Raw genomic sequence first — 13317 nt, forward strand, 5'->3', positions numbered from 1 at the left:
ACTGTTATGCCATGTGCTTTCATAGCATAACAGTAAGAGGTTAATAATAATCCCCAATGTTGAACATATGATATGCAGTAATCATGATGGCTGGAAAAGATAACGTTTAAACACCCAGGGCTGATGGCACCTTTACTGGTGCACTGCTTTCTAGTCATTAGATGGCATAACTTTGACCTATAAGATCAAGCTGGAGAAGCATTATGTATAAAAACAGCGTTCAAATAGGATGAAACACATTAAATTTGACAAATCAAGAGTTCGTTGTCATTTTGCTTTTGCAAGCACTTTAACAATGTTGTAATAGTGTCCACGACGGCTACGTTTAGCAGGTGGTGCATTATCCTTGTTAACATTTCTCCTGCGGCCAATTCGCTGTCTCACATTTTTGTCTTTCGCCGATTCTGATAATCAGCCTGCGTGCATTCAGACTCATTTTGCCAGCATGGGCCACAAACCAAAAAACCAATAACAACAGCAGCTGCTATATGTTACTGCTCAGCAGCTTAAATGAGTTTTGCATTTACGGAGGTTGGGTCTTTATCTGTGTCTATGAGTGAGTGTACGTCTACCTGGGGGGGGGTCTGGATGAATTAACGGGTAAAAACTAGCGTTAGTAAAAAAGTTAAACTTACGGTGGTTTGTCCTTTGCAGAAGCTGCTCCTGGATGCCGTCGTTTGAGGTGCTGGTGCATAGCCGTCGTGCTTTTATGATAGGCCATTTCCACCTCACAAAGCCGGCAAACGACTGAATCACTTCCTTTTCTGTTAAAATATCCCCATACTGTAGAACTGCGTGTTCGGGTGGAGTGATTTAAGTTGACTGCAAATGCCTCACTCATGATTCCACTACTCGCTGCCGCCATGTCTTTTTTTGAAAGTGACGACGCATCGACGCAGATTCTTTTACGTCGACGTATTTTTTTTTTTGTTCCAGCCCTACTGAGAAGAGCTCTGTGCTGTTCGAGTCTGAGGTGGCGCCGCTTTGTGCCAGAACTTACATTGTGCAGTTTTCCGTGTCAGACGTTTCATAACCAAACCGTGTCCGTGCAACAGAGGCGGCCCTCGTTTAGGAATAAGGTCCTGGATTTGTGTGGACTGGTCCGTCTGTTTGCAGCTACCTGGTTCTGCCTCGTCTAAACTGGTCGTGCTGGGATTCTCTGTCCCCGCATCCATAAACAGTGGATTTTGCGTCACCGTGAAACAAACTATAGTGTATTATATGAAAGATGTTTTCATTTCGTCATATCGCACAGCCCTGCTCAGATCAGGTGTTGTTTGGTTCATATCGGCCCAGCCAAGGCGTGCGGGCTACCGGAGTCCGCTTCGTGTCCTGAACCCGCCCCTTTTCTCTCCAGGAGCGCGTGCAGAAGAGTTTTCCTCACCCGATCGATAAGTGGGCACTCAGTGATGCTCAGAGTGCCATTGAGAAGAGGAGGAGGAGGAACCCGCTGGCGCTGCCTGTTGATAAGATCCATCCCCTGCTCAAGGTACATTTCTTCATCATATGGCTTACGCACATTTCCCATGGTGCCTTGAGTGTGTTCACCACGGTGCTGTGCTTTAGGAGGTGCTGGGCTATAAGATCGACCACCAGGTGTCCGTGTACATGGTCGCCGTCCTGGAGTACATCTCTGCGGACATCCTGAAGCTGGCAGGAAATTACGTGAGGAACATTCGACACTATGAGATCTCCCAGCAGGATATCACCGTGGCCATGTGTGCCGACAAGGTCGCACACGCACACGCACACAGCAAAATACAACACAGTCCAGTGAAAGCTCCACACCGTGCAGCCGCTCAGTCCGTCTCATGGTTTGGAGGAACCTTTAAACTCTGCGTGTCTCACCTGTAGGTCTGTGTGTCGCTGTGCAGGTGTTGATGAACATGTTTCACCAGGACGAGGAGGACATCAGCGGCTTCCCGCTAATGGATGAGGAGCCGTCAGCCAATGAGGAGCAGAGTTACTACGAGCTGGTGAAGAGCTTCATGGCGGACTGTCGGCAGTACCTGAGGCAGCTCAACCTGATCATCAGGGTGTTCAGGGAGCCCTTCAACTCCAACTCCATGCTCTTCTCCCAGCACGTATGTCCACCGGTGACATCACTAACTGGTCTGGTGATTGGTGATTCTGTTGTGAGTGACGACGACGTGTTTGATCCGTGACATTCTCAGGTTGGTGTAATTGATGAGTCTCTGATCGATTGCAGGATGTGGAGAGCATCTTCAGTCGGATCCTGGATATCCACGAGGTGACGGTGAAGCTGCTCGGTCTGATCGAGGACACGGTGGAAATGACCGGCGAGGGAAGTCCTCATCCTCTGGTGGGGAGCTGCTTCGAGGACCTGGCTGAGGTCTGTACGCCTGCGGATTGATCTGTTGATCGATCGGTTGTCTGCTTGAGAATGACGTGAGCTTTGATTGGCAGGAGTTGGCTTTCGACCCCTATGAGACGTACGCTCAGGACATGCTGCGCTCTGGCTTCCATGAACACTTCCTCAGTCAGGTGTCCAAACCTGGAGCTTCCTTCCACCTGCAGGTGAGGCCAGTACTCTGATTACAATGGTTCTGTCAGAGAAGGTGAAAGCAGACTTTTCTGACCTTTGACTTCTGGGATCAGTTAAATAAAAAAATACAGCCTGTAGTGTTTCCTGCACATTCGTTGGCTAACGACTTGTCAATCACAAGTCGTTAGCCAATGAGCGCGCTTTCACAGGCGGAGCCACCTTTCCTCTGATGTCATAAGACAAACAGACGAGCGGGTGCAACATCAGCTGATTATCATGTGAGACGAACCTCTGCTCAGGTGTGCAGCGTGTTGATAGAGATCGGCGTGTGCGGCGGGTCACGTGACCGCTGATGATGAAGCGTCTGTCTGTGTGTCTGTCTGCAGTCCATCTGCGAGGGCTTTAAAGAGGCCGTTCAGTACGTTCTGCCCAGGCTGCTGCTCACACCTGTTTACCACTGCCTGCACCTGTTCGAGATCCTCAAGGTGAGTCTCCTGACAGAGACGTTTGTACATGTGTGTTAAATCCCGCTGCGCTTCCACCCGCAGAGATCAACAGAGGCGATGCCGAACACACAAGTGCACCTGTAACTCACCTGCCTTAAACATGCACTATACCTGTATCAAACCTGGTCATAGCACCGCTTTATGATGTGGCGGTATCCTGCCACAGAGCATTCCCTGCAGGCCGGCAGTGGCTGAGCACATGAAACTGGTCCCAGGTGAACCCAGTCAGGTGCGGTGATGGCACGCACCAGTCTCCCGTGGAGCCGGTCCAGGTCTGGGACTTTCCACTGCGGCCGTAAGAGGCTTTGCCCCTCTGAGGGCAAATCTCTGAAATACCTCCAGTCATGTAGTGCAGATTATTTCACAGCTGAGGGCTCACGGGGGGCAGAGGGAGTCCTGGACTCTGATTGGACAGCACAGGTTTTGTTCTTAGTTCTCTGTCTGATGGAGGTAGTTAGCCCCTTCCCTCTCTGTTTCCACAGCAACTGGAGGAGAAGAGTCAGGATGACGAGGATAAAGAGTGTCTGAAACAGGCCATCACGGCTCTGCTCAACCTGCAGAGCAGCATGGAGAGGATCTGCTCCAGGAGCCTGGCCAAGAGGAGGCTCAGGTACGCACACCTGCACGCACACAGACACACACGTGCGCGATGGACGGGCAGAGGGCATGAGTAGAAATGATAATAAGAACCTCATGACCAACAGCAGGTTATTGATCTTTACCTGTTCATCAATAACTAATAATCAGTGTCAGGCGTGTAGACCACACGAGGACTGCTCCTTCACCTGTTCATGGCAAAGAGTCAGCCTTCACACCTGAGTGTGAGATCCCCGAGCGGAGCCAGGACAGAATCAGAACCGGCCGAGTTCAGCTGTAACTGCCGGGCAGCAGCTCGCACTCTGCACAAACACTGTGGGTGGGACTCCGCCCATCCTCTGCGTTTCCCTTTGGACCAAAATAGAGCAGGATGGGGAGGGGAGGGTTCGTTAGGGTCGCCGGTGGGGGGGTGGCAGTGTTTGGAGGAAGTGGCGTAAGCGCGAGGGCAGCTTATTGTTCTCTGTTAGAAAGAAAAGAGCTCAGAGAGAGAGAGGGGAAAGCTGCTGCTGCCGCCCGCTCAGTAAAGTTTCTCCTTTATTACACGACAAACGAGCAGGCGGAGGGCCCGCGGTCGATGACTGGCAGGCGGACATGAGGACGTAGGTGACCTCTCTTTGTTCTCTCGTGTTTTCCTGTAGGCGTGATGGTGGTAGACAAAGAGCGGTGGAGGTAAACTGGAGAAAAGCGGCTTAGATACGACCTGTTAGTGTTTTTGTTTGTAGCAGTCGATGCTAAGGAGCCAACAGCTAACGAGGGGATTGGCTGCTTTTAAGTTTGAGACGTGGAGCGTTCAGCATCAGGCTCAGAAGAAATGATGATACGAGAAATGTAATGGAGGTGTGGTTAAACTGATGCCCCGCCCACAAGCAGGGATGCTGCTTTGAACTGCATGCTGCATGCTCCCTCTTCTCCATAGCCTGGCGGAAACGGCGTCAGAATCTCCGTGTCTGATTGGTCAGAGCACAGAAGTTTTTGTTCCACCCTAACTCTGAGGAGGTGGAGGTGTTTCCCTCTGTGGCTGAGCACCACCTGTCTGGCTGATAAACTGACCTGAATACAGCGCAGACCGCCGTCCTCCATCTCTTCACTGACGAGTTACAGAAGAGCTGGAAAAGATTTATATCAGCCTGTGGGGCGGGTGGAGGCGGGTGGAGGGAGACAGAACTGGTGGCGCAGTTGGATTCATTGCTGGTTAGACAAAGATGTGTTTCATAACTCTGAACAACAGATTTTTAAATCCGTCCTGCTGAGACTGAAGTGCAGGTGTCAGGTTTTAGTCATCGACAGTTGAGCACTTGCTGCCATGTTCAGAGCTGACTGGGTGACGTGCTCGGTGCTCAGGTGAGGCGCTCATTACTCCGTGCACTACTTTTGTTAAACTTCTTATTAAAGCTGAAAGTCACAGCTGGATGGATCCTTGCACAAATCATGCAGATAAGGCTGGTAATGAATGACCAAAGGCAGGTGGATGGAGGCAGGTGGATGGTGTGGGGTAGAGATGCATAAAAGCCAATAATGAAGGTCAGTGCCGGCCGATGGGTTCAGAGTTATACTGATGGTCACTGGTGGGGGCAGATAAATATCAGTAGGTAAACGCCTGGTGTTGGAGGCAGGCCCTGGGTGAGGGAAGTAAATGTGGTCGAGGTGCTGCTGCAGCCCGGTGAAGCCCCGCCTCCACATACCTCGGGGGTTTAAGTTATAATGTGATTAGTGAGCAGCTCGCAGGAACAACAGGCTCAGCGAATAAAGCAGCAGTCCGTCCGCTCTCAGGTCGTCCAATCGATCAGACCTGCAGGGCCGTCGATGCGTCTGATCAGCGCTGCTTCCTCACACCTGCAGGGTTCACGTCCTGATGACATCACATTGGTGTTTTTCGCACGTTGATCAGAACCCAGTACTGCCATTGATAATACACGTGCTCATTAATGACGATGTCACTGTGTCTCTGTCACAGCGTGGCGGTTTGTCCCAGCTGAGGTCCGAGTCGGCCTGCTGTGACCTCACTTCCTGTTGTCGCTGCAGCTTTGCTGGTTTGTACAAAGCCTGACCTCCTCAACCAACCCAATGATGAGTGAGCAGCTCTATTAGCAGTGAACTAACTTCCAATAATTTAGCGATCTGTAGCTGATCAAAAATGTTGATCACGTATGTCTGTGTGACGCACAGGAAGAAAGCAGCAGCTGACAGGAAGTGAACCGTGTAACTCTGACCTCAGCTCATAACTTCAAGAGCTGCTATACAGCTGCTGCTTTTATTGTGAAAGTCCCGTGATTTCCTTAAATGTGTTTCTCACTGAAATCACACAGAGACCCGCCCCCTCTGGCTCTCCAGGGCTCGCAAAATTTCAAAATCCTGGTAGTCCTTCGGGCAGGGACTCTTCAGTTTTTGGTAGCCCAAAATACATTTAAGTAGCCCGAATAAAAGAGAGAGCAATTTTTTGATTGATGTTTTGTTTCCGTTACAATATTATACTTTAATGTATAATATTGGAAACAAAACATCAATCAAAAAATTGTTGAAACACAAATTACAACATTGTATAAAAATTACAATCATCAACTCAAACACTTGGTTCTAATTGAACAGGAATTTCTATGAACTTGTAAGAACTGTGTAGGACATGAATCCGTCTGTGTCAGAGCCTGAATCTGAAATTTCCACTGAAGTCACGGGTAAGAGGAACCAAGATCGAGGCCGTTTGCTTTTTGAAGTTTGCAAAGACTGATAAATTGTGCCAGTGGTAGTTCACTCTTTGCAACATAGTAGCTGGTCTAAACTGATTTTTCAGGTTTATATTTAGTCTGTTATTTGCAATTGGTGTTTGTTCTGGGAAAGATATTGCAGACTGAGCAATAATGCATTTCTTGCATTTCTAATAGGGGCCTTTCTTAAAATGACTGGTCCCAGTAACAAAGGCGCTTGTCGACTCAGAAATCGAGAGAAAACCAACAACACACCCGGCAGAACATTATGTTATTTACACGGGTGCACATAAGTGGTCCGCATGTGCGCATTCGCTGTCAAGACGCGCATCAGATAAGAAGTTGCAACGCACGTTTGCGTCCATATAAAGGCTGTTTTTGTCCTAGAGTGGGATTTTCACGGCACATTCAGCACCACATCTCTGTGCGTTCATCATTTGTTTGAAGCCAGCTCACCTCCTGCAAACACTTTTCTGAGAATACGTGCTTCTTTTGTGGTTCGGACTCCTTCTGACATTTCTTTGGAGGTGGAGGAACATCACAGTAACTGCTTAAAGGAGCTTCTTCGACATCTTTAAAAGTTCTAAACAAATGTCTGTCCTCCTCCTGAAAATCTTATGTATGCAAACACGCGTTGCAACTTCTTATCTTGTTTATCTTTTTTATTTTGACAGCGAATGCGCACCTGCGGACCACTTATGTGCAGCCCTGGTTATTTAGCTCGTCATATTGCAGCCACAGAAATTCTTTTGTCCATGAAACCATAAAGCTGCACTTTCTTTTTGCCTTATAGTCTGATTTGTCATAACTTCTCCGTTTTGTGGTAAGCTTTTCTTTGGCTGTCACTTCTTCACCCTGACCTGTCTTATTTGGCTCAGCAGAACTGAAATGCTTTTACACGCTCACTCACATAAGCTCAGCGATTCTCTGCGCGATCAACCTCTCACATGTTTAAGCTGCGGGAGATTTCACTTGTCATGTTTGCATAGTAAGCTAACGATTAATAAGACGATGTCAGAGGAATTGGTGCACAAATTATCATCACTCACAGATCAGTGCTGTCGCTCTCTATACACAGTTCGCACGACTGCAAAGTGAAAGCAAAAAACAAGCGCAAATTCAAACGCGATTTCAGTATGTCACATAGTGACAGTGGCTCATCGATGCCAATGACATAATTACCCAGCTACATTTCTGAAAGAATGCAAAAGCATTGACATATATTTTTCCTTCCTACGATAGGCCGACGGGCAGGGAAGAGATAGATTTTGGTAGTCTGACGTCGGGCTAGTGATTTTGCGAGCCCTGCTCTCTCCATCCTCCTCACTAACTCTTCTTCTTCTTCTACATATTCTTGCTCCTGTGTGGCGGCGTACAGTGAGTCGGCGTGCCGTTTCTACTGCCACCAGATGAAGGGTAAGCACCTCGCCATCAAGAAGATGAACGAGATCCAAAAGAACATCGATGGCTGGGAGGGGAAGGACATTGGCCAGTGCTGCAATGAGTTCATCATGGAGGGTACCTTGACCCGCGTCGGCGCCAAACACGAACGCCACATCTTCCTGTTTGACGGCCTGATGATCTGCTGCAAGTCTAATCATGGCCCGCCGCGGCTGCCTGGTGCCAGTTCTACCGCGGAGTACCGCCTCAAAGAAAAGTTCTTCATGCGCAAAGTTCAGATCAACGACAAAGATGACAAGGAGGGCGAGTACCGCCACGCCTTCGAGATCATCCTGAAAGATGGCAACAGTGTAGTGTTCGCCGCCAAGTCTGCAGAGGAGAAGAACGGCTGGATGGCGGCGCTGATCTCGCTGCAGTACCGCAGCACGCTGGAGCGCATGCTGGACACCGCCATGCTGCAGGAGGAGAAGGAGGAGCAGATGAGACTCCCGGGCGCCGAGGTGTACCGTTTCGCCGAGCCCGACTCCGAGGAGAACGTCGTGTTCGAGGAGAACGTCCAGTCCAAGTCCGGCATTCCCATCATCAAGGCGGGGACTGTCCTGAAGCTGATCGAGAGACTCACCTTCCACATGTACGCAGGTGAGGCGTGATGTCACACAGGTGAGATGTCGTACTGCTGCTGTTTTAGCTTCTTGACCTGTAGCTTGAGTTTCAACGTGGCAGCGAGGTGAGACTTGGGGGCGATGTGGGCGCCGACTGTGCCGGTGTCCTGCGGGTTTTAGACATGTCAGCTGATTTAAACAGCTAAATGACCTCCAAGTTCTCCAGAGGCCTGCTAATGAACTAATCGTGTGATTCAGGTGTGTCGACCCAGGGTGAGATCTAAAAGCTGCAGGGCACCGGCCCTCGAGGCTGATTGATCTGATCCCTCACTGATCAGCTCGTGTTTTTTCCTTCAGATCCAAACTTCGTCCGGACTTTTCTGACCACCTACAGATCATTCTGCAAACCTCGGGAGCTGCTGGACCTGCTCATAGAGAGGTGAGCTTACCTGCCAGGCACAGTGACCAATCAGAACGCCTGCTCTCACACAGCGGTTTCATTAAAACCCCGTCGTCTCGTGTGTTATTGGGTTTATTTATCATTTAAACAAATAGAACCATATATACAGCAGACTGGCTCATATTTACACCTCAGCTTGTCTCTGGTTGCCTAGCAACACATATTGTTTACACGCAATTTCATATGAGTCTGGAGAACCAATCGGAGGACATTGAAGGAGCTCGGACAGAAAAGCAGCTGGACTTGTTTAAGTTCCTTGAAGACGTTTCATCCCAGAAGCGTCTTCAGTTCTGAGACCAGATGGTGGAGTCCCAGATTTAAGCCCTATGGGAGCGTCCCCCAAGCGGGTCCTAGACCCCCTATTGATCATCTGCCTGATCAGCATCTATGTCCACTGTGTACGACCATCTTTGAACAGAGGGCGGGGCTTACCACACCAACTGTCTGCCATCTATAATCCAGTCTGAGATCCTTCCCAGATGCCTTAACACCCACTCACTTCCTGGGCCATCTGACCTCAGTAAGTCACATGATAGGGTGGGGCTAGGTTTCACAGCGGGTTCACCTGATACCACATCACAGGGGTTAGGGGTCTACGATGACCTGGATCCTCGTGTGATTAGGGGAGGTTCAATAGGGGGTCCAGGACCCTCTGGGGAGACACTCCCAGAGGGCTTAAATCTGGGACTCCACCTTCTGAAACATCTTCAAGGAATTTAAAGAAGTCCAGATGACATTATCCTTGGGATGCAAGAATATACACCTAAGTGTGTTCCTGCAGTCACAATAACTTACCGTATTGTAACGAGTTGTAGATATTTACTTTGTGCCATAATTATTCTGTAAGAGCTTTTGTTTTTAAAATGTAATAATTAAATTAAATCTTAAAAAAACCCCCAAAGAAGTCCAGGTGCTTTTCTTTCTGAGCTGCCTAGACGACGACGACCTGGACGACTGCGAACCTTCACAGACAATCGGAGCAAATAAAGTGTGAGGAGCAGGGCGGAGGAGGAGGAGGAGCAGAGGTCTTCTGTTAATGGTTCCATTTTGGGAATGGAAACCATCTTTCAATGGGCTGAAATTTGACGATATTCCTGCCCCCTTGTGGACTGTGGGGAGGTCGCAGCAGAAGCACACCTGTGGATCTCAACAGGTGTGCTTCTGCTGTCAGCTCTGTGATGTTGATGTTTTCAGGTTTGAGATCCCGGAGCCAAAGCCGGCGGACGCCAATCAGACGGAGGGAGGAGAACAGCCACCCAGCGCTGAACTCAAACGCTTCCGGAAAGAGTTTGTCCAACCTGTTCAGCTCAGGTAGGAAGCGCTCCTGCTACAAGAGACACCTGCTCACACCCGTTCTCTGAGTTTCGTTTACACTCTGCTCGAGTTTGGAATAAATCGAAAACGATGCGACTTTAATTTAGTAATGTCGTCGTCCTCCTCGTCCTACTGCAGAGTGTTGAATGTTTGTCGCCACTGGGTCGAACATCACTTCTATGATTTTGAGAGAGACCCTCTCCTTCTGAGCGAGATGGAGGACTTCATTGCTTCAGTCAAAGGTACGTACAGGTGTTCAGAAAGGTGCAGCACAGACGATAATGCTTTTTCAAAATTCCGAGTTTTAAAAAGGTCAGCTATTCTTTTCTTACAAGATAAAACTGAATATGAAAACATAAGAGCTTGTAGTCAGTGCAAATGTGTAACAGCTGGAGCAAGGAAATGATGTCATATGTCGCAGGTAAGGCGATGAAGAAGTGGGTGGAGTCAATCACCAAGATCATCCAGAGGAAGAAGCAGGTCCAGGTGAGCGTGCCGAGTCATAGCATCACCTTCCAGAATTCCCCTCCTCCCATCGAATGGCACATCTGCAAACCCGGAGACACTGAGCACTTCGACCTTATGACCCTGCACCCCATTGAAATCGCCCGCCAGCTCACCCTGCTCGAGTCCGACTTTTACAGGTAACATTCCGCCCTGCACCTGTCTTGCACCAGCCTGGCACCTGTCCCACTGTTACCTAACCACCGACCACCACCTGCAGGGCGGTGCAACCGTCTGAGCTGGTCGGTAGCGTCTGGACCAAAGAGGACAAAGAGATCCACTCGCCCAACCTGTTACGGATGATCCGACACACCACCAACCTCACCCTGTGGTTTGAAAAGTAAGCCTTACTTTGGCATGGGCGGGGTCTAGTGTGCGGTAACTAAACTCCACAAGTACGTCAGGCTGATGTCAGCTGTACTTCCTCTGCAGGTGTATCGTAGAGACGGAGAACCTGGAGGAACGCGTCGCTGTCTTTTCCCGGATCATCGAAATCCTGCAGGTGTTTCAGGAGCTCAACAATTTCAATGGCGTCCTAGAGGTCGTCAGCGCCATGAACTCTGCACCCGTGTACAGACTGGATCACACCTTTGAGGTAATAATGACCACGAACGTCACTGACATCAGAAGGATCTGAGTTTAATCTGCTGACAGAGAATGTGAGCGTCATCGTGTGTTTGAAGAAGAAGAAATGTCGGTTTATGGTTGCAGCAAATTCCGAGTCGTCAGAGAAAAATCCTGGAGGACGCTCATGAGCTCAGCGAGGACCACTACAAGAAGTACCTGGCTAAACTGCGCTCCATCAACCCCCCCTGCGTCCCCTTCTTTGGTATGATTTCCCTCGGGATTAGTAGTATTATCAGTCAATCAATTTATCAATGACTCAATTCTCACCGATCTCTAATGGATAACTATGCAGCTCGAAGGTCAAATAACTGTATGTGTGTGTGTGACAGGAATCTACCTGACCAACATCCTGAAAACGGAGGAGGGAAACCCCGACTTCCTGCACAGACACGGCAAAGATCTGATCAACTTCAGCAAGAGACGGAAAGTGGCCGAGATCACCGGAGAGATCCAGCAGTACCAGAACCAGCCGTACTGTCTGCGGGTGGAGGGTGACATCAGAGTGAGGACACACCCCCTCACCTTCTGTTCACACACGCACGCACGCACGCACGCACGCACACACACACACACACACACACACTTTGGCAACAGTGGGAAGGAAAAACTCCCTTTTAACAGGAAGAAACCTCCAGCAGAACCAGGCTCAGGGAGGGGCGGGGCCATCTGCTGTGATTGGTTGGGGTGAGAGAAGGAAGACAGGATAAAGACATGCTGTGGAAGAGAGACTAAGGTTAATAACAGATGTGATTCAGTGCAGAGAGGTCTGTTAACACATAGTGAGTGAAGAAGAAACACCCAGTGCATCATGGGAATCCCCGGCAGCCTACGTTTATTGCAGCATAACTAAGGGAGGATTCAGGGTCACCTGGTCCAGCCCTAACTATATGCTTTAGCAAAAAGGAAAGTTTGAATCTTGAAAGTAGAGATAGTGTCTGTCTCCTGAATCCAAACTGGAAGCTGGTTCCACAGAAGAGGGGCCTGAAAACTGAAGGCTCTCCCTCCCATTCTACTTTTAAATACTCTATGAACAACAAGTAGGCCTGCAGAGCGAGAGCGAAGTGCTCTAATAGGGTGATATGGTACTACAAGGTCATTAAGATAAGATGGGGCCTGATTATTTAAGACCTTGTATGTGAGAATTCTGGATTTAACAGGAAGCCAATGAAGTGTGGTTGGAGCAGCGGTTGGAGCAGCGGTTGGAGCGTGGTCTTTTGTTGTTGACGTGCATTTGTTTTGTCTTTGTGGAGCAGAAGTTCTTCGAGAACCTGAACCCAATGGGCGACCTGTCGGAGAAGGACTTCAGTGATTATCTCTTCCACAAGTCTCTGGAGATCGAACCTCGCCAGCTCCGATCGGCTCCTCGATTTGTAAGTATGAGCGTGGCGGCACCTTGTCATGTTACGTGTTGCATTGCGTGTGACGTGCATGACACTAATCAACTCACCTGCTGCAGGCGAAGAAGTACACCTATCCTCTGAAGTCTCCGGGGATCCGACCCACTTCGGCCCGACCCGGCACCATGAGACATCCGACGCCGCTCCAGAACGAGCCCAGGAAGATCAGCTACAGCCGCATCCCGGACAGCGAGTCCGAGGGGACGCCGGCCTCTGCCCCCAACTCTCCCCGTACCCCCCTGACCCCGCCCCCTGCCTCCGCCGCCTCCGCCGCCTCCAGCTCCACAGATGTGGGCAGCGTGTTTGACTCGCCGCAAGGACCCAGCAGCCCATTCCACTCCAGTAAGACCCGCCCACTCACACTGACACTGAGCCTGCCCACTGATATTATTGAACGCATTGAATGTGACCACCCAACCCTATTGGCTGTCTTTGGGTTGGAACTGTGGCTTCCTGTTTGCTGTCCACCTGTGAGGGCCTAACAGGTCACGGCAGCAGCAGGACCAATCAGACACAAAGTAAGCCTCTTAGTCTGAACGAGGCGGCGACAACCTGCGCTCCGCCCTCGTGCTGCGCTTCAGGACGTTCTTCGCGCGTCTCCTTACGCTCGCCTCTACCATCGCGCCTCCTTTCCTCGCGCTCTCCTCTACCATCGCGCCTCCTTTCCTCGCGCTCTCCTCTACCATCGCGCCTCCTTTCCT

General features: G+C 49.8%; 1 protein-coding gene across 4 annotated transcripts in view; it reads left to right on the forward strand.

Moving 5' to 3' along the window:
- The window catches only part of sos1 (son of sevenless homolog 1 (Drosophila)), a 33100-nt gene that overhangs the window by 16679 nt on the left and 3104 nt on the right, over positions 1-13317 (forward strand). The window contains exons 3-20 of one of the 4 annotated variants that reach the window (XM_005748625.1): positions 1358-1489; positions 1567-1731; positions 1875-2135; positions 2210-2353; positions 2428-2538; positions 2893-2991; positions 3495-3622; positions 7690-8351; positions 8672-8753; positions 9969-10085; positions 10227-10330; positions 10510-10732; positions 10813-10932; positions 11025-11187; positions 11304-11421; positions 11549-11721; positions 12473-12589; positions 12676-12958. In XM_005748625.1, coding sequence (XP_005748682.1) covers positions 1358-1489; positions 1567-1731; positions 1875-2135; positions 2210-2353; positions 2428-2538; positions 2893-2991; positions 3495-3622; positions 7690-8351; positions 8672-8753; positions 9969-10085; positions 10227-10330; positions 10510-10732; positions 10813-10932; positions 11025-11187; positions 11304-11421; positions 11549-11721; positions 12473-12589; positions 12676-12958 — 3202 coding nt within the window. Of the gene's footprint in view, positions 1-1357; positions 1490-1566; positions 1732-1874; positions 2136-2209; positions 2354-2427; positions 2539-2892; positions 2992-3494; positions 3623-7689; positions 8352-8671; positions 8754-9968; positions 10086-10226; positions 10331-10509; positions 10733-10812; positions 10933-11024; positions 11188-11303; positions 11422-11548; positions 11722-12472; positions 12590-12675; positions 13312-13317 lie in introns of those variants that run through there. The other 3 variants (XM_005748626.1, XM_005748623.2, XM_005748624.2) reach the window with 3 other exon arrangements.

The sequence above is a fragment of the Pundamilia nyererei genome, unplaced genomic scaffold, assembly GCF_000239375.1.
Source record: "Pundamilia nyererei isolate P.nyererei 1_Seehausen unplaced genomic scaffold, PunNye1.0 scaffold00225, whole genome shotgun sequence".
Classification (NCBI taxonomy): Eukaryota; Metazoa; Chordata; class Actinopteri; order Cichliformes; family Cichlidae; genus Pundamilia; species Pundamilia nyererei.